We start from the raw sequence: 22,836 nt of genomic DNA, 5'->3' as shown, positions 1-22,836 counted from the left end.
CCAGGGATCAAACCCATGCCCCCTGCAGTGGGAGCACAGTCCTAACCACCAGACTGCCAAGGAAGCCCCAAGACTGAACCTCTCAGTATCTCACTTTTCTAGTCCTTAAAATGGGTGTCATGACAGTCAGCCTTTGGAGTTCTTGTGAGAATTCACAGAGGGATGGGGAGAGGGGGAGGGGGCTTGAGAAACGTTGACCAGCAGTTCACATCCCTCCAGCCACCAAGCCTGTGGCCGGCTGCCTGGGGCCCTCTCAAGAACCTGGGGAGGAGGTGGGTCAAGGGCCCATTGTACAGCTAGAGAAGGTGAGGCTAGGTTGGTAAGCTGATGGAGCCCAGCTCTAGCCAGGGCCGCTTCCAAAGTCACACTGATCTCTACATGACCCCAGAAGTGGGACAGTTAAACTGATGAGAAAACCTAGGCACTCACTTTTTCCTGCACCTCCAAGGCCCTAGGCTCACCCTTTCCTGCATCTTCAGGGCTCAGTGTCACATCGCCAGGGGACCAGAGTCCCCCAGCCCCTAGGAGTTTTCCTCATAAGGCCCTCATTCAGCCACCCCTGAATCCAGGCAGTGCTACTTCCCAGTGTGTCAGGACCTTTCCAGAGAGACTCAGAGCCAACATCTTGGCCCAGGTACCTGCCTTCCAACCCCATCACCCGTGTAGATGCAACAGCCCCTCCCATGGGTACAGTGGGTCCATGGTTCCCATGCTCCCCGGGCCCCTCGCTGGCCTCTGGAGCAAGCTGAAAGTGCTCTGAGGCCTGGGGAGCTGGGTCACTGAAAACTGCCTCCTACCCTTGTGCATGTGTGTTCAGTTGGTCAATGGTGTCCGACTCTTTGTAACCAGTATCCTGCCATTCTCCTCTGTCCATGGAATTCTCCAGGCAAGAATACTGGCGTGGGTTACCATTTCCTCCTCCAGGGGATCATCCCAACCCAGCGATCAAACCCACGTCTCCTGTGTCTCCCACACTGGCAGGCAGATTCTTTACTATTGTGCCACCTGGAAGCCCCGCCTCCTACCCTCATCCCCTCCCAACTCAAGTCCAATCTTTGTCTGCTCGCTTGGGAAGTCTTACACCTCCCCATGTCCCTTATGGGCCTCTGCAGCCCCTGGCCTCTCTCTGGCCAACCAAGCTGTGACCTCAAAGAGGGTTCCTCCCCGCCCCTACCACTTCAACTCCAAGATGCCCAAAAGCAGAGTCCCTCTGAGGGCTCTGGCTCCGCCCAGCAGAGGGTGCTCAGGAGTGTCTGTCTGAAGGGAGGATGAATGAGGGGCCCGCATGTCCAGGCAGGCATCCGCCTTGTGCAGCTACCCCAGAGGGCACAGGTTGGCCAAAGACTGCAGGTTCCCAGGCTGAGCGGCTCCAGGACACAGACCTCTTCATCCTCACCCTCAGCCTCCTACTCGGAGGGGGACCCACCCCTGGGAATGTGACCCAGAGTGCATGTCGGTCTGTGCAGGGACACACAGGGGTCCAGAATCCCCAAGCTCTGCTCTTAGAGCAGACACACAGGCAGAGTCACTGCCAACTGCTGTCTGTAGCCTTCTGGAAACTTCAAACATCCCTGCTAGTCTAGGTGTGATCCTTGATGTGATGACCACAGTATGGGCATCACCTGAGATGCTTCAGACTCTGACCTGGGGCACAGCCCACACTTTATCAGGATGCCAGGATGACTAGTGACACCAGTTCTTTCCCAGCTTCACATTAGGATCACCCTGAGGGTGTGTAAGAAATCCCCAGGCTCAGGCCACAACCCGAACCAATTAAGTCAGAATCTCCAGGAGCAGACTTCCCTGATGGCTCAGTGGTAAAGAATCCACCTGCCAGTGTAGGAGACACGGGTTCAATCCCTGGTCCAGGAGGATCCCTCACGTTGAGGAGCAGCTAAGCCCCTGCACCACAACTATTGAGCCTGTGCTCTAGAGCCTGGGACCTGCAACTACTGAAGGCCCGCCCCGGCTCCCTAGAGCCTGTGCGCTGTAACAAGAGAAGTCACCACAGTGAGAAGCCTGTGCGCTGCAACTAGAGAGTACCCCTGCTCTCTGCAACTTGAGAAACCCTGCTTGCAGCAGCAAAGACCCAGTGTAGCCGAAAAGTTTTAAATTAAAAAAAGGATCTCCAGGAGCTTCTGTTCACCTCTGTGAACTCTTGAAGGGACCCCGATGGCGTGGCCAAGCTGAGAATCAGGGCTCTGCTCTCTCCCACTGGGTGTTCTCTCCTTTCTCTATGAGCCCCAAGGTCACTGACCTGGGGACGAAGCCAAGCCATCAGGGTTTCCCTCCGGACAGCGCTGGTCGTGTGCCCCAGCTTCACCCCCTCTTCGCTGCCCTCCCGGCCACCCCCATTTTCCTCCTTCCCTAGTCCTCTGGGAACCTGGACACTGCCCACCTCCCCGCCCATCACCAAACCTGCCACCCCACCGGGGCCGTCGGCCTGTGTGACAGCTGTCCCCCGCAACAGGAAGTCCTGAGTCCTGCTCAGAGCTGGAAGTCGGGACTGCAGGGAAGTGTTGAAATGAGGAAGGCGTGTTGAGGCAACAGGGGCCAGCAGGAGGGCCTCACCCACCCGGCTCACTCCTGAGTAAGCGTGGAGCTTACCATGCCCCTTCCCTGCTGAGAACTACCCCTCCCCTCCCACGGAGGCCCTGGCTGGAGGTGGCCTTGCCCCGCCTCTGTTGCCAGGAGGCCCTCCTGGCCTGGCACAAGTCCTCCCTGGAGTCCGGAGGCCAGACATGGCAGGACTGGGGTGGCGGTGAGGGGGCAGCAGAATTTAGAAGTCAGTGACTGTTGCGAGGGATTCTGCTGACAGGATGCCCAAAGCTTGCAGGGCAGGACAGGAATTCAAGAAGCACTGACAGGATCTGAGACCAGGCTGGGGCTGTCCCCGCCTCTGCCCCTTCCTCCCCTCCCCTCCCCGCCTGGCCAGCAGACCCCACCCCGTGGAGCAGAAGCCACAGTCACTTCCTGAAGGCAGCGGTCCTGGCCTGGGTCCCACTCGCCTTGTGGCCCCGTCGCCCTCCTGCAGCCATGGTGAGTCTCCAGGGCCTGGGAGAGCCCCACACTGGCTGGAGGTGAGGGGTGTCACGGGTGGAAACCAGAGGGGCATATTCCGAAAGTAGAGCGGCAGAGGGGCAGGAAAGCTGTTGGGGACATGAGATGCCACAAATGTCCAGAGGTAAGAAGTAGCCGGGATCCACTTCTGGGACAGCTCAGGCTCTGAGGGCCCGGGCTGTGACTAAAAGGGGAATGGGTGGGCCTGCCGGGGTGACTCTCCTCCCCCCAGGTCAGCATGAACAGCCACCGGATAACAGGCAGCCAGGGTGAGTGGCAGGGGCTTCCTGTGGGTGACAAAGTAGGTCAGGTACCTGCTGCCCATCCCAGCAGTCCTTCAGGGCCTGACCTGCTGACCTGACTTCTCTGGCCCCCAGGGTCACCTGGGAGCCTTGTCCCAGCCCAGCTGGTGGGGGGTGCTTTCACAGAGGTATCTCAGGCCTCAGGCAGGAACTGCCACCCTTCCTTGTTCTCTGGGTCAGGGGAGAGTGAAGCTCAGACAGGGCAGATGAGTGAGGCCCTGCCCTTCCCCTCCCCAATATCCTAGACCCCAGGTGAAGCCAGGCCCAGGGGCCTGTGGCAGAGCCACTTCTGGGGTCATTTGTCGGTCAGAGCAGGCCTGGCCTACTTGTGTGTCTCCCGTGTCTGTGACCGAGGGTGTGGGTCCTGTCGAGATGGGATCCGGGAAGGACTTCACGTGCCAGGGCTGGTGCACATCAGACTGGATGTGGGAGAGTATATGCTGCATGTCTCGGTGTCCAGTATATATATATATTTTGCCGTGCTACAGAGCCTGTGGGATCTTAGTTCCCCAACCAGGGATCAACGCCCGCACCTCCTGCATTAGAAGCACGAAGTCTCAACCACTGAGCCACTAGGGAAGTCCCTAGAAGATTCTTTATTTCAACAAACAGTTACTGAGCGTCTTACTGAGTGCCAGGCACTGGGAGGACAGCAGTGCTGCGGCCCTCATGGCACGCTTCACAGGGGCTGGGGGAGACGGAGTCGACACATACACACACACACACACACAAACCCTAAATAGTCAAGACACGTTTAAAAAACAGCATTGGGTGGCAGGTTAATAAGACTCCTTGCTTCCAATGCAAGGGGCACTGGTTCAATTCCTAGTTGGGGAACTAGGATACCATGTGCTACGTTGGCATGCCAATAAATAGTAAAAAAATAAATAAATAAAATAAGTAAAAATAAATAGGATGATATAAAATAGTAGACACTAAGAAAAATCAGGCAGGTTGGGGAGATCAAAGAGTCCTAGGGAGATCCTATTTTTTTTTTTTTAAAATCAGGGTGGTCCAGGAAAAGAAGCCTTTATCATATGGAATAAAGGAGTAGAAACCTGGAAGAGGAGAGGCGCAGGAGCCAAGCAGGAGAGGGAGGCCAAGGAGGTGTTGTGGGGGAGGTCAGATGTACCGTTCAGGGGGTTCGTGAGCTCTGGAGCTGTTACTGTGGGGAAATGACAGAGCACCCCCAGATTCAAGCAGAGGAGCACAAATAGACTCAGGCCTCCTCTGGCTGCTGTGGGCACAGCGACCAGGAATTGGGGCGTGGGGCGTTGGGGGCAGGAGAAACGAGGAGCCTCTTAGAATAAAGCTGTTGCAGGGGAGGCCGCCTCCCCTGGGCGAATTCTTCATGGCCAGGACATGGGTGTGGGTGGTCCAAAGTTGTTCAGTTCCAGATATACTACCATACATTTATTGCTTTTGGCTGCACCGGGTCTTAGTGGTAGCACGCAGAATCTTCAGTTGAGGCATGTAAACTCTTCTTTGTGGCATGTGGGATCTACTTCCCCAAGTAGGAGCTAGGAGACTTAGCCACCTGACTGCCAGGGAAATCCCTCCAGATACATTTGAAATAAGAAAAGAAAGGCCTGGGGACATGCAGGAGGGGAGGAGGAGCTTGAGGATGCTCCATGGAGTTGGGGTGGGGGTGGGTATGGGAGCAGAAAGCCACAGGGGGCCCCAGGAGCTCAGGTTCAGAGTGGGGTAAGGTTGGGTACATATTCCAGGCTTAAGTGACGAGGTCAGAGGGTATGTGGTAGTTCAGGAAGAAAGCCTGGCACTCTCGCGGGGAGGCTGGAGACAAAAACATGGGAGTCTGGTCAAAAGAAGAGTCAATGGCAGAAGGCGGGGAAGAGGTCGACAAAGGTGTGTGTCTGTGATCGGTCCGCTTGTCCCCACATCCATCTCTCCATGGCCCCCATGTGTATGAGTCCCTTGCCTGCCTGTGTCCCCTAGGGGAGTCATCAGGACTTCCGGAGCCTTCAAGCAAAGTTCCAGGCCTCTCAGCTGGAGACTGGCGACCTCCCCAAAAAGCCCCCGAAGCCTGAGTTCCACAAACTCCTCAGAAAGTTTCCACAGCCTGAGCTAGGCGAGCACCCCAAGAAGCCCCCACAGCCTGAGTTCACTGACCTGCCCAAAAAGCCCCCCAAACTTGAGTTCAGTGAACTCTCCAAGAAGTCCCTGCAGCCCGAGGCTACACCACTCCCCAGGAAGCCTGAGGTCCCTGAGGGCCCCCCTCAGAAGCCCCCACAGCAGCCTGAGCTCAGCAACACCCCCAGGCCCCCCGTGGAGCCCAAGTTCAGTATTCTTCTTCAGAAGCCCCCGCAGCCTGAGTTTTGTGGGCTCCCCAGAAAGCCCCCACAGCCTCAGGTCGGTGGCCTCCCTAAGAAGCACCTGCCACAGCCCGAGCCCACTGAGGTCCCTCCAGTGCCCCTCTTAAAGCCTGAATTTGGTGAGCCCCACCCCCACTCCTCAGAGCCTAACTTCAGTACTCTTCCCAAGAAGCCTCCGCAACCTGAGTTCTGTGGGCTCCCCAGAAAGCCCCCGCAGCCTCAGGTTGGTGGCCTCCCTAAGAAGTTCCTGCCACAGCCTGAGTCCAGTGAGGTCCCTCCAGGGCCCCTTTCAAAGCCTGAATCTGGTGAGCCCCAGCCCCACTCTTCACAGCCCGACTTCAGTACATTTCCCAGAAAGATCACCCGGCCTCAGCTGAATGACCTCCCCAAGAAGCCCCTGCCACCCGAGTTTGGTGACCTCACCAGGACGTCCTCGGAGCCAGAGGTCAGTGTGGTTCCCAAGAAGCCACGCCAGTGTGAGTTCAAGGCGCTCTCTAAGAAGCCCCCGCAGCCCGAGCCCGCCAGCCTCTCGAGGACGTCCTCGGAGCCCGAGTTCAGCGTGCTCCCCTCCAAGTTTCTGCAGCCCGAGTGTCGGGGGCCCCCGCGCAAGTTCTCGCAGCCAGAGCCCAGTTCTCTGCCCAGGAACCTCCCGAGAAAGCCCCTGCTCCCTGGCTCCTTTTCAGAGAGCTCGCTGCCCTCTGCCGTGGCGGGCTCCAGCCCGCGGGTCCCTCTCAGCCCAGGGTTTGGGGCACGGCAGCAGAGATCAGGAGCCCTCGCTCGGAGTGCTGGCTCCAGACTAGGTCTCAGACCTGGTCACCTGCCCCGGCGGAGGCCTCTACCCCCAGCCAGCAGCCTGGGCCCTCCCCCAGCCAAGCCCCCACTGCCCCCAGGCCCCAGGGATATCCAGAGTTTCCGGAGAGCTGCGGCAGCAGACACAGGTGGGTGTGGATGGCCCAGGTAGAAAGCAGAGGTGGGCGGGTCGACGCTCCCTGGCCTACCCACGTCCCCACCTCATATCTCATCTCTCCACAGCTCTGCCCAGGACCTCCTCTTCTGCTGGCCTCCACTGCATCCCACAGTGAGCATGGGGAGTCAGGGGGCACAGGCATGGGTCACGGGGCTGAAACAGGCCCTCACTCACGTCAGGTATCCCTGCAGGGACCCAGACGAGGTGTACGATGATGTCGAGCCCACAGACCACTCTGGACCTGGCCCCAGGAGCAGAGGTGACAGAGCAGGACACTCAGTCAGACCAGTGTGCTGAGGCATCGGAGGAAGGGGAACAGTCATCACAGGGGCCTTTTCTGTCTGTGCTGCTAGTACCAGGCCCCTTGAGAACCATACGCCTGAGGGATTGAAAGCAGAGCTAGGGGAGAAAAAGAGAAAGGGGTCAGAGAGGTCATGGCGGCTCCTGGTGGAGGAACAGGAAGGACAGCCAGAGGCCAGCAGCCTGACCACGGTGCGGCCAAGCCAAGGGTTGCATCCCAAGGTGGTGGCCGCAGACATGCAGAACAGGGGAAGAATCCGATAGAGGGGCATTTCCCTGGTCTAGTGCTTAAGACCCTGAACTCCCAACACAGGGGGCACGAGTTTCATCCCTGTTCCAGGAATAAGATCCTGCAAGCAGCGTGGCCAAAAAACAAAACAAAACAAAATCGGTGAGAAGACGTAATGGTGTATCACCAGGGACGACAGCAAGCAAGCTCAGGATAGGGATGAGGCTTAAATGTTGAGCCTGCACCTGGGTGTCAAGTGGAGGTCATCCTGAGTAAGGAAGAGGTTATCAGGAGGACCACAGTATTAGAGGTGCCTGAGGGGAACTCAGTATTGGGGAACTCCAGTATTGGAGGGGCCTGAACTCAAGAGGGAGGGAGCTGGAGCCAGGGTGTGGCCCACCCTCCAGGCCCACGTGCTCTGGGTGTCCAAGGCCCCTTCTGTCTCTTTTTCCATGCCTCCGCTCCTGGAGAGCAGGCGGAAGGCCAGGCAAGCCCAGCTCAGGGAAAAGGCATTCACCGACCTCACGTGAGAAATTCACCCCATCTCCCCACCAGCACTTTATGGAATGTGCACTGTGCCCCCCCCCCCACCAATTTTATATAAGTGGAAGCTTGAGACATGACTTGCCCCAGCTCACAGCCACCACATGGGAGCCTCTGCCCCCAGGCTGCTTCCTGCCCTTATCTCTGGAAGGTCTCCTGCAAGGGATCCTCTTGTCAGAGGTGCCTGAGGGGTCCCCAGCTGCTGCCCCCTCCTCACCAGCCCAGCCCCCAAAGCCTGCTGCCTCTATGGCTGTGGCTCCTTCCTGGGCCCTTGCTGCTTCTCCTGGGCCCGCTTTCCCCAGGGTCTGCTTGCAACACCCCTGTGAGCACAGAGCTTCCTGACAGGGCCCCTTTTGCTTCCGCTCCAGTGAGGCTCTATGGCTCAGGTCTTAGGGGTGGACGCGGGGAGCGAGCACCTCTGGCCACTCCACCACCAGCAACTCTGCAGGCACGAGCCCACCCTTTACTGTTTCCCCAACCCCAAGTAGACCGGATGCATCCTTAGCGTAGCTCACTGTCCCCCATCCTGTGCCAGTCATTCTCCAAGACTCTGACCCAGCGCCACACACTTGCCCAGATCTCTCCCTCTCGAGGCACGGGGGGGGGGGGGGGGGGACACGGACGGACGGACACCTGAGGGGCTCTTGGTACCTCCCTCCCAATCTCTGCCTCACTCGGAGCAGTGGCAGCCCCCTGCACAGACAGGGAGTTCCTCAAGGGCCAGGAGCTGAGGGCAGCCTGCTCAGGATCTCACTGCCAGGGTACAGCCACAGGGCGCCAGGGTCTGCCCTGCTTGGCTGCGCCCAAGGCTGTGTGCTTAGGCTGCGGGAGGTGTATAGGGGCCCTGGGGTGAAGTCAGGACTGCTTCCATCTGGGTGACCATCTCCAGCCCGGGTGGCCTCTGGGTGTGACTGTCACTTCAGCACCAGGCTGAGGCTGGAGGCAAAAAAGTGTCTGGGGAGGGAAGAGTGCACCATGCAGATATACAGCCCCCTCCCCACCCCAGCACTTGATGGGGAAGAGGGCCTGGTGGTCTGGAATGCCCAGGGTGGCACTTCAAGTCATCCAGAGAGGACTGCAAAAAAGCTGGGGGCTGCAGGTTCTGATCCTTCACTCACCCGGTGTTCATGAGGCTCTCACTGTAAGCAGACCCTTGGCCAGCAGTGCCCTCACCTAAAAAGCTGGTCATCCGCCAGGTAGAGTCGGCTGTCACCTGGGAGACTCCTTCCAGTCCAGTCTCATCAGGCAGACCAGGCAAGAACCCCAGCCCGATATGGCCCCATCCCAGAGGCAGACTGCTTGCTTTGAGGAAACATTTTCCTTGGCCTTATTTTTTGACCCGTATCTCATTAGAATTCCCAAAACCTACTTGCTGTAGGAGGGAGGGGTGAAACCGCCTCAAAAGCTAACAGAGAAGCCCTGCCTCTACCATTTAATACCCTGGTGGCTTTGGGCAGGCTGCCTTACTTCTCTGACCCTTGCTACCTCCTCAGCAGGCAACTTGGGATGACAGTCATCAAGAAGGGACTTCCCTGTTGGTTCAGCGGCTAAGACTTCACATTCCCAATGTAGGGAGCATGGGTTCGATCCCTGGTCAGGCAATTAGATCCCACATGCTGCAACTAAGACCCAGAGCAGCCAAATAAATATTTTTTTAAAGAAAAGAAAGTTGAAAGAAATGGTTAGCGGTTTCTGCCATGCCTGGCCTGTGGCAGGAGTTAGGAAAATGGAAGGCAATCTACCATGAGAGGCCTGGGCAGCAGAGGGTGAGGAGACCCAAGTCCTGAAAAGTGACCAGGGGAACCTCAGGCCACCAGAGCCAGAGGCCCACACAATGGCCCTGCCCTAACTCGGCACTCTGACTGTCTCAGATGAAGTGCTGTCGGCTCAGCAGTACCCGTGGAGGTCACCGCAAGACCCAGAGCTCAGGTACCAGAGGGAGGTGGGCAGGGCGGGGCTGAGCTGGGGAGAAAAGTAAAAGGGGGTCCCTGAGAAGCATGAGCACCTAATTCCTTGTGGTGGGGGGGGCACGCTCAGGAAGGAGAAGGCACCCCTCCAGCCACCACAGATGCCGCCCATGGACCTGAAGTCCCTGAAGCAGCTCCGGAAGGCAGAGAAAGCGGAGCGGGAGTTTCGGAAGAAGTTCAAGGTGTGAATGAAGAATCCTGGGAGGGCTGGGCTCGGCCCCAGGTGGCCACCGCCCCACACAGGGTTCTCAGGGCGGCAGGGCAAGCGGCAGCTCTTGTGTCCCCTTCCCCAGTTTGAGGGGGAGATTGTGGTTCAGACAAGGATGATGATCGACCCCAATGCCAAGACCCGCCGTGGGGGCGGCAAGCACCTGGGGATCCGGCGTGGGGAGATCCTGGAGGTGATCGAGTTCACCAGCGAGGAGGAGATGCTGTGCCGGGACCCCAAGGGCAAGTGTGAGTCAGTCACCAGTGGAGGGCAGCCTGGGCAGGCAGACAGCCCCAAGGAGGGAAGAGACCTCACCCGCCCACCCCTGCTCTCTTCACAGATGGCTATGTGCCAAGGACAGCTCTACTGCCCCTGTGAGTGCCAGCACTGACTGGGGGCAGGGGGTAGGGGTGTGTGACAATGGGGCAGGGTGACCCTGGCTGACCCAACTGTGCTCTCCACCAGGGAAACGGAGGTGTACGACGACGTCGCTGCCTGGGGTATGTAAATGCTCTGGGTGGATGGGAAGGGTGGGGTGAGGTCCTCTGCCACCCCTCCGGGGATTGCTGGCTACCCGCTCACGGGGAAAGGGTCACCGAAAGTCACCTTTCTTGGCAGATCCTTTGGACAGCCAACCATTGCCCTAGGGACAGTAAGGCCTGCAGGTGTGGGGATGAAGGACAGCCCACCAGTCCAGTCACCCGCTAATGAGGAGCCCTGGACCCTAGCGTGGCTCCTGTCTGACCACGTCCACAGACCATATAAAGTCCCTCTTTTAAAGTGACTACTGTGTCTTGTCTCTTCTTTCCCTCCTAATAAGCACCAACAGTGGAGCCAAGATCACTTGGGGGAAATCTGTGAGGTCCAGATCTCTTTACCCCTCAAGGGCAAAGGCCAGAAGAGAAAAAGGAGGGCAGGAGAAGGTGGCAAGGGAGGGGGCCCCTTGCTGGAAGCTGAGTTGAGGGCCCCTCTGATGGCACCAGGTCAGCTGTGGTCAGCGAGGAGAGGGAGATGCTTGGGGGCCCTCCACGTCCAGCTCGACAAGCAGCTGCTGCAGCTCCTCACGGGCAATAGCCCAAATGGCTGTCAGATTGTGGAGAGAATGTGACCCAGTTCTGACCGAGTACAGGTATCAAGTTCAGCCTAAACCTCTGACAGGGCAGAATATGCTCAGAAACCTACACCCTCCTTGGTCTGTTTTAGCAAAGAAAAGCTGCTATGGACTGAAGTTCGTGTCCTGGCTGTCAAAAACAAAGTCCTAAACTGAAAACCTAACCCTCTAGGTGACAGCACGAGAAAGCATGAGGTCCAAAGGCAGAGCCCTCATGGATGGGATTCGTGCCCTATGAAAGAGGTCTGGGGACTTCCCTGGTTGTCCAGTGGTTAGGACAATGCACTTCCATGGCCAAGGGCCTGGGTTCAGTCCCCATCCCGTTCGGGGAACTGAAGTCCCACCAGCCACATGGCACAGCCAAATAAACTAAAAAATATTGTTTTAAATAAGTCTGAGAAAGTTCCCTAGGCAACTCCTGCCACGTGAAGTTACAGCTAGAAACTGTCATCCATGAACTAGGACCAGGCACTCAACAGGCCCTGGATCTGCCAGCACCTTGACAGGACTGCTCACCCTCCAGGACTGAGAGAAACAAATGCTCCTTTCAGCAGCCGGGGCAGACTGGGACAGAAGTCAAACTGGAAATGGGCCCCTCGCAGTATCTGTGCCCCGTAGAATCACTGCCCTGGGGAGACTGGATGGTTCTGACAGCCAAGCACACCATCAGTGTGCACAGGCACTGGGAGACTCAGGCCCACTCAGGACTCGATTTCCATAAAGAGATTTTTCTCAAGAGGCTGCAGTCAGTGGCCTCTCACCTCAAGGGTCCACACAGCTCCAAGGGCAGAAAGGAGACCAAGCAGCTTTGGTCCCTCAACCTCAGGTGGTTACCCCACAACACACACGCAAAAGCAAGCAGCTTTCAGGAACTGGTATTTATTATCAAAGTCATATTCGATGTCAACAAGATGCCACAACTACAAAAAAAATTGCGCACATTGCAATCTCAATGCAAACAGTCAAATGGAACCCCAGTCATTAAAAAAGTAATTCAAATTACCCCAAAAAGCAACTGAATTTTTTAAACATCTTTATACATCCAGCCAACAAATTAAAATGGTTAACAAGAAAAAATACAAATTCAGAGGTCTGGTATCGATGTTTAAAAAAGGCAACTGCTTAAGCATTTCTATCGATTCGAACATCAATCTCTCGGCCACTCAGCTTCATCCCATTCATCATCCGGCAGGCTCTCTCAGCCACCTCTGGCGACTCAAACTTAACCACACCGCACCCCTTGGACTTCCCATTCTCCATCTTGATGTCGGCATACAGCACATGGCCTGGGCACAGGGAGGGAAGAAGAGACCACAACTCATCAGGCAAACCCAGAGCTCAGGCTCAGTCTGGGCTCCACTCAGTCCAGATCACCTGTTGGATTTCGGTTGACAGAGTCAAAAGGGAGAGCAGCCCTTGCGCCTGACGCAAGAATGCTCAGAACACAGCGGCTGGAACCCAGCTACCATGGCCCTCTACCACACTGCCATTCTTCTGCCCATGGGACAATAATCTGACTCATGATAAGCAGTCTTGGTGGCTTCAAATGTACACCTTCATGCTCAAGAGTTATTAAAAAAAAAAACACTGTGTGAAGCCAACTTTATAGGCAAATTTTACAGAGGCTTCACTTTTAATACACTGCTCCTTTGTGTTTGCAAGGCCATCGCCAATACCATGGACACTTCTGTACTGTCCAAATATAAGCTTTGTAATCATTAACAAGCAGGTTACACATATTCCTTCAAGCTCTGGTTAAGCATCCTGGTTATGTGTCAAGCACTGTGGAAAGCAATCTACAAGGGAAGAGCTAGAGAAACACAGGGCCAAGAACACAAGTGTAGCGGGGCTAGCCCACACAACACTAGGGCCATGAGCCCTGGAGGGCTTCTCAGAGGCAAGCCCTAAAACAGCCTGGGCAGACACTAAGTGGTACAGGGCCTGCAGTTTTGGATTTCTCTTGCCAACAGAGGGGCAGACACCTCCAGGCCTGGGAGGGGAAGTGGCATGATCCACTTGACTTTTCCACTACAATCTGTGAACTAAGGAGTAGGAAGAGAGGGCAAGAGCGGGGCAAGAAGGCAGGCTATGGCTCAATAACTGACCCAAGAGAAGAACTAGGAGAGGCTGCAACAGTGGTGAAATCTGAGTTACTGCGGCAAAAGGAAATGAGAAAACACTAAGGAAGCCTTGATTCAGAGAGTCAGCCAGGCCTCTGGCTTAAGGCTGGGGCTCCCAACTTGCCATGGTTCAAAGAACAGAAGTGGTGGTGGTGAGGGGCAGGGCCTCACCCAGAGACAACCGAACTTCCTTTTGGCCACAAATCAAGCCTTCCAGAGTGGCTGCCCGGTTTGCCAGGAAACCACGCTGCCCACAAACACTGCCCTGAGCCTCTGAATCCTCACCCGTGCCTGCTGGGTGAGTGCTCTTTGAGATACAAACCCATGGTGCGGTTGTGGAAGGCACCCTTGTCTCAGATGTACTTATTTTATTGAGTTTTGTCACTTAGAAGCCATGTGATCTTGGCAATGTGACTCTGCTTGACTCTGTAAAATGGGGACAATGCTGCCTCTTTTCAAAAACCGGAAAAGGCAAACAGCAAAGATGAAATGAGGACAGGGGTGAAAAAGTGTCTGACACATAACAGGAAACTCAACAATCAGCTTGAGTGTTCGCACAGGCAGAAAAATGGCAAGTCCCATCTGTCCTCTATAGAGTCATGGAAGGTGTCTACAAGACAAGGATGGGAGCCTTGACACAAGCCACAACACAAGGAAGCATTTAAGAAGCCTCTCTCAAACACTTACCGCATTCGTTGAACTTGTCTTTTAGCATCTTCCATGTAAAATCAAATGGGAGCTGAGGGGGGAGAAAAGGGGAACTGGTGAGTGATGCAACCAAATCCTAATGCAGAAACCTAAACTGTCTTGGGATGCCTTTAAAACCTCTCATTACACACGGATACTGGCTGACCTTCACACTGCGATGATCAGCAGAGAACAAGTCTGTCTGGGTGAGGTCCTAAACTAGCACAGCAAGTTCACTCCCTGTTATCTGCGGCAACTTCACACAGGGAACAAGACACACAGCTGCCCGTAGTGAACAGCCCACAGATCCACCGCACAGTGGCTAAAAGTTGTCCATCTGGTGAAGATAATTCAGATATAACCCTCTCCCCACTCTGAACTGTCATGCCATGTATTTAGCAGCTCATCAAGCTGAGAGTTAAAAGAAAAAAAGCCCTCAAGTTCTCCAGATCATGGTCTTCTCTACCTAGTAGTCAGAGAAGCCTAGGATTTCAAAAAACCCACTATTTCTGCTGCACAAGTGTCATAAGCTCCCATGTTCCCACCTCATTCTACTGACACCAAACCTTGGGGACAAAGACAAGCAAGGTGGCCTTGCATGCTCCTCAGCTGTCCTTCTGAGGCCATCTCCTCTCACTGCAACCTGCCACCCTTGGTCCTGCTGACCTCTGCCTCCCTCTTCCCCATGAGCATAGGGCTGAGATGGTCCTGAAAAGCCACTTACATTTCTCACAAATATCTGGCAGGCCTTCCTGGCCACCCCAGGGGCATGGCCTCCAGCTCCACCAAAGGAACCCGCGAAACTTCCTCCAAAGTTGCCACGCTCCATCTCGATGGCACGGTCAAAGCTGGCACCGCCACCGCCACCCATGGCCAGGCCCATGCGCTCAATGCCAGCGCCCAGGGCCGGGCCCATGGCAGGACCCATGCGCTCTAGGCTGTTGGCGCCCATGCGCTCCAGGCCCATACGCTCGAGACTGTTGGCGCCCATACGCTCCAGGCCCATGCGCTCCAGGTTGTTGGCGCCCATGCGCTCCAGGCCGGTGGCCATGCGATCCATCACGGGGCCCATGCGCTCCAGGCCTGCCCCCATGCCTGCGGGCACCATGCGCTCCATGCCCAGGCCCATGCGCTCGATGGCAGGGCCCATGCGCTCCACACCAGAGCCCATGCGCTCGATGGTCTGGCCCACACGGTCAATGGGCGCGGCCATTCGCTCGAGGCCAAAGCCCATGCCGGCACCCATGCGCTCCACGCCAGAGCCGATGCGCTCCATGGTCTGGCCCATGCGCTCGATGCTGGAGGCCATGTGGTCGAGGCCCAGGGGGCCCATGCGCTCGATGCCAGAGCCCATGCGCTCGACGGAGCCCATGCGGTCCATGACCAGGCCCATGCGCTCAATCTCGGAGCCCACACGATCCATGCCGTGGCCCAGGCCTGCGCCCATGCGTTCCATGCCGGCCCCCCCGATGCGGTCAATGCCGGGGCCCATCCTCTCAATTCCAGGGACACTGCCTCCGCCTCCACCTAAAACGGAGACACAGAATAGGTGTATATCAGGGGCTTGAGGACCTGTGTGCACATTGTGCCTGGAGGGCTCCCTGGGTGCAGAGGCCTGGGCACTATACAAGCTCAACCACGGTTCAGCAATAATTTATCATAGATAATCCTCAAATGTTGGCAACTGCTAAAGCTGAGTAGTGAGTACATCATTCTTCCTACTTCAGTGCCACAGTTAATTTCCATAGAAAAATTTAGAAGAGGGGAAAACCCACCCAAGGACTTTTATCAACAATGTCCTTCACATCACTCTGAGGGTGCTGATACCTGGGACAAGCTTTGTGAGCAACAGACATCAATTCCTGAAAACTCTGCAGTCTCCCCACCACCAGACATTATAGGGGTGGGGGACAGAAGCCCCACACTCAGCTGGTCACCCAACCAGCTTACATGGAGTATAAATAATGACAATGATTGCTCACAAGCTCTATCATCTCCCAACCTGTCCTCTACAATGCCCTGCTGGTAACCAGTTTGGCTGCATGTCCTTAGCAACTCCACGGCATCGAGAAGTTATTACACAGTCATGTGATCAGGAAGAGACAGAGAAAACCAAAATCAACACTAATATAGACCCTTATGTATGAATGAACACAGCCAACCACTTCCAATGAACCTCACTCTGTCAGGGAAACTGTCACTCGACTGTGCCATGTGTAACTCTGCCAGTTTTGAAGGAAAAAGCTGATGGCACTGCAGAGAAGATTCTGGAAGTGGCCTGGGATCAGTCCCTCACTGCCATGGTTCATGGTTCAGCTGGACACTGAACCACGGCAGGTCAGCAGGGCACAGGGACCCTGTGACACCTGCAGTTTTAGAGAGGAGGGTCTGCTCCATCACCAAGGCACCACCCACCAAGTTTTTCCACATGCAAAGCCCAAGAGTTCCTCTCATTCAAGTCTCACCACCACCACCACCAGCCTCTGAAAAACGAGCAGGTGAGCACTCAGCCTGCCATTACTGAATCAAGCAGCCAAGGCCAGGATGCAAATCAAGAAGAGGAAACATTCTTTGATTCTCTAACTGACCAAGGCCACGACCTTGCACAAGTCATGCCATTTCTCGGTGACTCTTTCCTTCGCTGAGTAACAACAGACCAAGTGGCAAAATATAAACATAATTTTAAGTATATTAAATTTTCAGAGCCAAAATATCTCAGAAACTATAAAAATGTAACAAGTCTAGAAAGGGTGGATAGCACACCCAAAAGATTTATCAAAAATGAGTGTGACACTCCAGATGCCAAGAGCGGCTAAGAACTAGGAAGAAACAGTACCCACATGGAATTCTAGTATCGGCCCACCACAGAGTAACTCCAGCAAGTGGAGTTAGCAAGGACATGCCAAGATGCTCAGAGCCATAAGGAAAAAAAAAACACTTTTCTTCTTTTCTGAAATAAGTGCATTTAGTTTTAGGTACCTGTCAAAAAAGGTGTACTAATGGAAGAATGTATTTCAATTATAGCATTCATCACTGGGCAGTGAGATTTCAGGTATTTACATTCTTCATAATTTTCTGAATTTGAGTATGTGTATACAGTCCATATGATTAGGTGGTGTACACTTTGATAATCAGGTAAGATATTTACTTTTAGCAATTTGCAATTTTATACCACTAGAAACAAGAAAGCCCCCAAATCACATGGACATTCCGACAATGGCTAATGTGTACGCATTAAGTCATTTACTTTACAGACCGCCAACCCTATGAGGTAGGTACCATGATAGCCCCATTTTACAGCATGAAAAACAGAGAAGTTCAGTAACTTGCCAAGTGTCACACAGCTAAGAGAAGGCAGAGCTGGTTCCCCACCCCAGGCAGTCTATTTCGAGCCCATGCTTTCAGCACTACACTCTACTACCCCCAGTAACACAAGCCTATTCTAAACATCAAAACATCAAAACTAAGCGTTTCCTACCTCCTCCCTGCTTTGCAATGATCTCTCCTCTCTTCAGGGCATTACTTAGGATTTCTAAGGAAATCAGGAAGAAAAAAAAATTAGCCAAATTCCTCTATGGAAATAGAAATATATCACAGATTCCAGAGCAGGACTACTACTAATTAAAAAAGGAAAGGGGGAGGGGGTGAGAAACACACACACAGACAAGGTCATTTTACTAGGAAGCTGTAAGAGTCCTGACGATGGGTCATGATGGCAGGGCCCATGGAGCTCCACGCCCAGGCCCGGTCGGGAGGGCCTCTGGAAAGGCACCCATGAACTGAACTTGGAAAGTCACAGCAGGAATGGGGGTACCAGCAGCCCAGTTTTCTAAAGCCGGTCCAGACCCTCAGTACTTGCAGACTGAAGAGCGCATTGCATTCACCCGCCCATTTCCAGTCAACCCCTCACAGGTACCCTTCAACAAACTGCTGTAGCTACACTGAGAGTCCAAAGCATAAAAACCAGCAGTAACCGTGTGCAGCGCTGGAAGTTCGTCCCAGTCCACAAGCCAGGCGAGGCCAGGCGGTAGCCAACTGAGCCCATCAGCCCTGTGTGGAGGGAGCTACATGTGATGGCGACCAAGTGACAGACGCCGCCCCAGGCGAACAAACCCCAATACGCTTAGCTGTCCAAAACAGCAATACTGCTGCTTGCTTGCTGGCGGTTCAAAAAAACCTATTTTAAGCTAGTTAGCGTTTCAGTTTCTTCTGGGTCTTTCATTATATAAGAGAGACCTGTCCCCACCCTCTCGCTGGTCTTGAAGAGTGCTAAGCAACATGGACAACAGCCACAGAGCACATCTCATACTGTGACCATGACCACGAGGAGACTGAACCCTTTGCCCTGCAGCTGTTTCAAGTGTTACAATTACCTGCTAAAGGAAGGGGGTGGGAAGGTAAACCAAGAAACGGACCTCCCACCTGCGAGCAAGACCAGGGATTACTCTTGCATGACGCCTGGGAGCCTGCTCTGCATGCCCAGGCCTGTGGTATAGTTCCTATAACAGTACACGGAGCAAACCATTCCCTGCAAAAGACTTCGCAATCGGCCCACTACTGATTAGAAGAGAAAGACTGAATTATTTTCACAAAGGGCATTCACAGGCCTCTCTGCTCTGACTCTCAATTTTAATCTGTTCTTTCCATACAGGGTAGACCAACACCTCCAAGTCTCTGCAACTGATGCTGTCAGCCCTCTCTGTGGGCATGGACCCTTCTACCATGCTGAAACCCAACCCTCCAGCATGCCCTGCAGTTCCTGCACCCCCACCACTTCTACCAGTCTACTAGAGTGGTACTTTTACAAATCCTAATACAGAGAAAACAAGAGCCTTTGTGTGGTGCTCACATGGTTGCCAAGAGCCCAAGGAGCCAGCATCTCCACGGCTCCCTCAATTAGGTCACTTCTCCGAGCTGACCTGTGGCGCTGCCCCAAGCCACTCTCAGCATTACCCCTAGGTGACAGCACACCCTTCAAGGTCAAGGATCCATCTACACCCCTGTAGTACCAAGTACAGCTGTCTGCATAGAGGTAACGATCTACTGCCTTGACAGGAAGGAAGGGACACCGAATGGCACACCAAAATGACCTGTCGAGTAAGTCACACAGAAATAAAAGGTCAGGAACTGAGTCTGAAAAACAACCCAGGCAACTCCTCTGAAACCTGACTTTAAAATTTGATTTGTTACAAAGACCGTTTTGCTAACTTGGGTCTGATCCTAAGAACCTAGAGAACAAAAGCTCTTTACTGTTGCCATGGCCACTGTGGGAAGCCTCAGGACAAACAGGACATGGTCTCAATCAGAGTGAAGGCCCAAAGGAGCCTCGTTCTCTCCTGAGAACAAGGCCGGCAGTGGCCGTTCTGTGTTCCAGTCGGGAGAGGACAAGTTTCCTGGCACCACACGAGATGACCTCAGCAGCTCACCTGCTTCCTGGGCCACCACAGGACCTGGGGCAAAGTTGACAGCCTCATCAGAGCTGAGAGGTACCCAGAGCAACAAAGGATCAAGGCTCAAGAGGAGGAGAAAGTGCCTGAGGGAGCAAAGTCATGTGCCATTTTGTTCTCATCTACAAATTAGTATTTGCAGTCAAACGACAATAACTTAGTTTTTTAATATCCCACCATTCCAAGACACAAAAACAAAGACAGTTATGGCAACAAGAAACTTGAAACTGACCTAATCACATATGCCCAAATTCTAAAGCTCTGGGATAATAAAAAATAAAGCAACAGTCACAACAAGCAAGCCGGAAAAGAAATCTTGACTACCAGTCAGTGTCGACAAAAGAAAAGCCACTCAACTTTCCTAACCACCAACAGGGGGGTAATGAACCAAAGGTCAACTGGCTACTCTGAAAGAAACAGTTTTTAATAATTTCTGATTTTCATGAAGTAAACACAGAAGACTGGGTTCCCAGAGATAAGCTTCAGAATGCTGAACCCTGTCTCACTGATGACGAGTTTTCTAGGGCCTTCATAAAATCTAAGAATACAGCTTAGCTCACACAAACTAGACATAAAGAGCTTACAATTCTCACACCTAGCCCCAGGTGTCCCACAGAGACAGAGGCTGAGCACTCTTTGAGGCCAGCACCTAGCAGCCGCCTATCTGCTCAGGATGAGATGCCAGTGAAGATGGGGGAAGGGGGCATGTGTGTGGGGGAGTGTTATCCACGCTCTAAATCTCCTCTGAGAGAAACAAACTCTAGAGCCCCTGAATAGCCAATCTCTTTGTTCCACACTAATTAACAGAGGAGAATTAGGCTGACAGATTCTCAGAAACCTCTAAACTCAAAACAGGGGAAGCCAACTATGGAAAAGTAAAGAATATATTGCTCTGCAAACTAACCAAAACTACATTTAGATGAACCCAATACGCAAAGCCTTCCAACATTAGGAAACTTCCCTGGTTCACTAAGGGCTGTTTCACATGCAAGAGCAAGAACACCCTCATTCAACTGGAACCCTACAGGCCACTGGACTAAGGATACTCATAACTGCCCACCCCACCCCTGCTGAGCCTTGACAATCTTCCGCATGACTAGAGAGCCACAACTTCACCTAAACACAGCAGTCTTAAATCCACAGCAAGAAAACCTTACACCAATGTGAAAAAAGCAACCATTGAAAAGACTAAAACAATAGTGCTGCTGCTATCAATAAAAAAATCCAAAGACCAAAAGTTTGTATCAGGTCTAGAAAACATACAATTTTTTAAAAGCCTTCAGAAAAATAGCTGACTTTGCCTAAGAACCTCCCAACATCAGGGTGAGCCTGCACCCCTGGGGGGTTGACCCTGACCACATGGGGTCCATGGGGCCTTCTTACCCATTCCTCTGCCAAGGGGCTCTCCAAAGCTTCGAGACATTCCCATCTGCTTTCTGGCAAAGTCTCTCTCAAATCCTCCACCCATGCCACGCTCCATCTCTGTGGAAAAAAACATTACCCTCGGCCTTTCCAGGAATGCCATTATGTTTTAGACATTAAATCCAAAAACTATAGATACACAACAACTACCAGCAAGTCAGCACGTTTAGTTCTCTACAGGAAACCAGTATTCATCCTCTATTCCTTAAAGAGGCAAGTCACCACAAATGAATCCCTGAAAATACCCTACCTTTAGTCCACTGAGGACTAACTTCCACTTACATCACAATCACACAGAGGGTGCACCTAGCACCCGCTCCTGTAGTAGCTGGCATAGGAAGGCTGCAGGAGAGCCTGCCCAGGTCACACACAGTAGCAGCAGCAGCAGCTACCAGCTCTGGGGCACCCCCCGCCGTGCCTGCCTGGCCCAGGGCCTTTACAGGTGCTATGATTTCATGGACTCCTCACAATCAGCCTGCACACCTGCATCAACCTCCACCACTACTGGTCCCAAACTGAGGCTCAATGACTGAGAAACTCGACTGATGTCACATGCTCCATAAGGAGGGAGGCAAAGGCTGGAACCTAAATCCAATACAGAAGTCCACGGTCCAGTCACCAGCACAACCACCAGAACAGAAAGATGCCTGTGGACAGACAACACAACTGCTCTTCCAATAACTGGAGCAGTTTCATCTATATAATGGGGTTTGGGAACTTCATTCTTCTACACTGACTGCAGGAATACTTATTATTTTTTCACAATGTCTTCTAGAAACAAATGTCTTAGCTCCTGTGCGGGAAAAGCCCTGCCACAGCTGCCACCTGTTTGAGAAACCCTTTCAGGATTCCTGTCACTGGCTACTTCTTCCCTTGTATATTCCTCTAAAGCAAGACAGAGTGTCATCACACTGTCTCCCTTCCATATTGAAAGGTCCTTGGAAAATCTGGTTATTAATTTGCTCCTGAGAAATGTCAGGTGTACAGGTGCTATAGAATGGATGCTTTTATTGCACAATTACCAAAAATGCAGCTGGAGCCCCTATACTTTCAATGAAGCAAATGAATGCATTACAAATTTACAAACACGGAAGCAGGCCAGCATCATTAATTAATAAGATACAGCAGATATCAGCAGTGGACTTCAGTCACAATTTGAATCCACCCCACTAGGTTACAGGTTGGTGGCTCACTATCTGCTGGAAATACATCTAACTCAGGCAAGCCTGTGTATGGTAGGCAGAAGAAAAATCCCAGAGTGGTAACGGATGGGAGCTCTGCCGTGCACCTTTAATCCTTATCATAAGCCCGTGAAGAAGGCAACATCCCCCAAAAAGAAGTCATATGCAGGCATTAACGTGTTGGCAAAGGCCTCAGAACTTATCCTCCCGACCGCCACAGACTGCAGAGCACAGGGAGCACTACACAGTCCCATGTACACTCCCCAACACAGAAAGGGGAGCAAGAGTCAGAGCAAGAACTTTCACTGTCAAACACTGCATCAAACCAAGCATTGCTTGGTATGTGATGACCTTCCCATTTAAAAATTTTTGTATGTATCCTAAGATTTGACCTTCACTGGTTTGTTGACTGGCCCTGAAAATCTGACCTCTAACAGTATAATGTTGTCAGCACCCATGACTATAATGGGACGGCATCATGATCATCAACTAAACATTAAATTAAATCTGACACATCTTTATCAACTTCTCCAGTGACTGAAACCTTCCTTGGACCCAGTGCCCAAGGACTCTGAAGCCAATTCAACCCGAATCTCAAAACAGCTCCAATGCAGGAAGCCTCCAACTCCCTGCTGCAGAGGATGGAGGAGGAGGACTCTGAGTATCTGGATCTGGGAACATCCCAGAACACAAAAGCAGCAACACATCCTCCACTATGGCTCTTCAAGGCACTCAGCACTTGGAACCTTGAATCACAGGCTCACAAGCGTAACTGCTGAATTCCATCAGCCAGGTTACCCAAGACTTTGTCCCCATGGCTCAGCATAGGCCGACCCTCGTTTCCATCAACTTCTAAATCGTATCACTCCACTCCTCAGAGCAACAACCCAAATCTCCTTTTTAATGGTTCATCTGCTCTGAGCAAATACTTATCAAGCCAGACTTCTCCAAGTCTTACT

General features: G+C 53.2%; 2 protein-coding genes across 12 annotated transcripts in view; one reads left to right on the top strand and one right to left on the bottom strand.

Annotated features, from left to right (window-relative positions):
- Positions 1-2,810: 2,810 nt before the first annotated feature.
- On the top strand, positions 2,811-10,647 carry PRAM1 (PML-RARA regulated adaptor molecule 1). Of its 3 annotated transcripts, XM_065933218.1 has the most exons (10): positions 3,132-3,184; positions 5,319-6,633; positions 6,728-6,773; positions 6,854-6,921; positions 9,606-9,663; positions 9,772-9,883; positions 9,995-10,157; positions 10,250-10,283; positions 10,375-10,409; positions 10,528-10,647. In XM_065933218.1, the coding sequence occupies exons 1-10, from the start codon at positions 3,161-3,163 to the stop codon at positions 10,554-10,556; spliced, it is 1,884 nt and encodes a 627-aa protein (XP_065789290.1). In that variant the 5' UTR covers positions 3,132-3,160; the 3' UTR covers positions 10,557-10,647. The 3 variants fall into 3 exon arrangements, with proteins under 3 accessions (XP_065789281.1, XP_065789290.1, XP_065789271.1); XM_065933209.1 differs by lacking the exon at positions 3,132-3,184 and adding an exon at positions 2,811-3,039 and having other exon boundaries at positions 9,995-10,283; XM_065933199.1 differs by having other exon boundaries at positions 9,995-10,283.
- A 1,236-nt stretch (positions 10,648-11,883) lies between these two features.
- Positions 11,884-22,836, bottom strand: part of HNRNPM (heterogeneous nuclear ribonucleoprotein M) — a 38,571-nt gene continuing 27,618 nt past the window's right edge. For 3 of the 9 annotated variants that reach the window (XM_065917895.1, XM_065917896.1, XM_065917897.1), the window contains 5 exons: positions 20,658-20,756; positions 17,306-17,359; positions 14,552-15,354; positions 13,828-13,879; positions 11,884-12,306 (listed from right to left, as the gene is read on the bottom strand). In XM_065917895.1, coding sequence (XP_065773967.1) covers positions 12,143-12,306; positions 13,828-13,879; positions 14,552-15,354; positions 17,306-17,359; positions 20,658-20,756 — 1,172 coding nt within the window. In that variant the 3' untranslated portion in view covers positions 11,884-12,142. The remainder of the gene's footprint in view (positions 12,307-13,827; positions 13,880-14,551; positions 15,355-17,305; positions 17,360-20,657; positions 20,757-22,836) is intronic. The other 6 variants (XM_065917902.1, XM_065917903.1, XM_065917898.1 and 3 more) reach the window with 2 other exon arrangements.

Source organism: Muntiacus reevesi, chromosome 1, assembly GCF_963930625.1.
Source record: "Muntiacus reevesi chromosome 1, mMunRee1.1, whole genome shotgun sequence".
NCBI classification, from domain to species: Eukaryota; Metazoa; Chordata; class Mammalia; order Artiodactyla; family Cervidae; genus Muntiacus; species Muntiacus reevesi.
The sequence above is the reverse complement of the archived record's forward strand: the minus strand, read 5'-3'. Positions and strand labels throughout refer to the sequence as shown.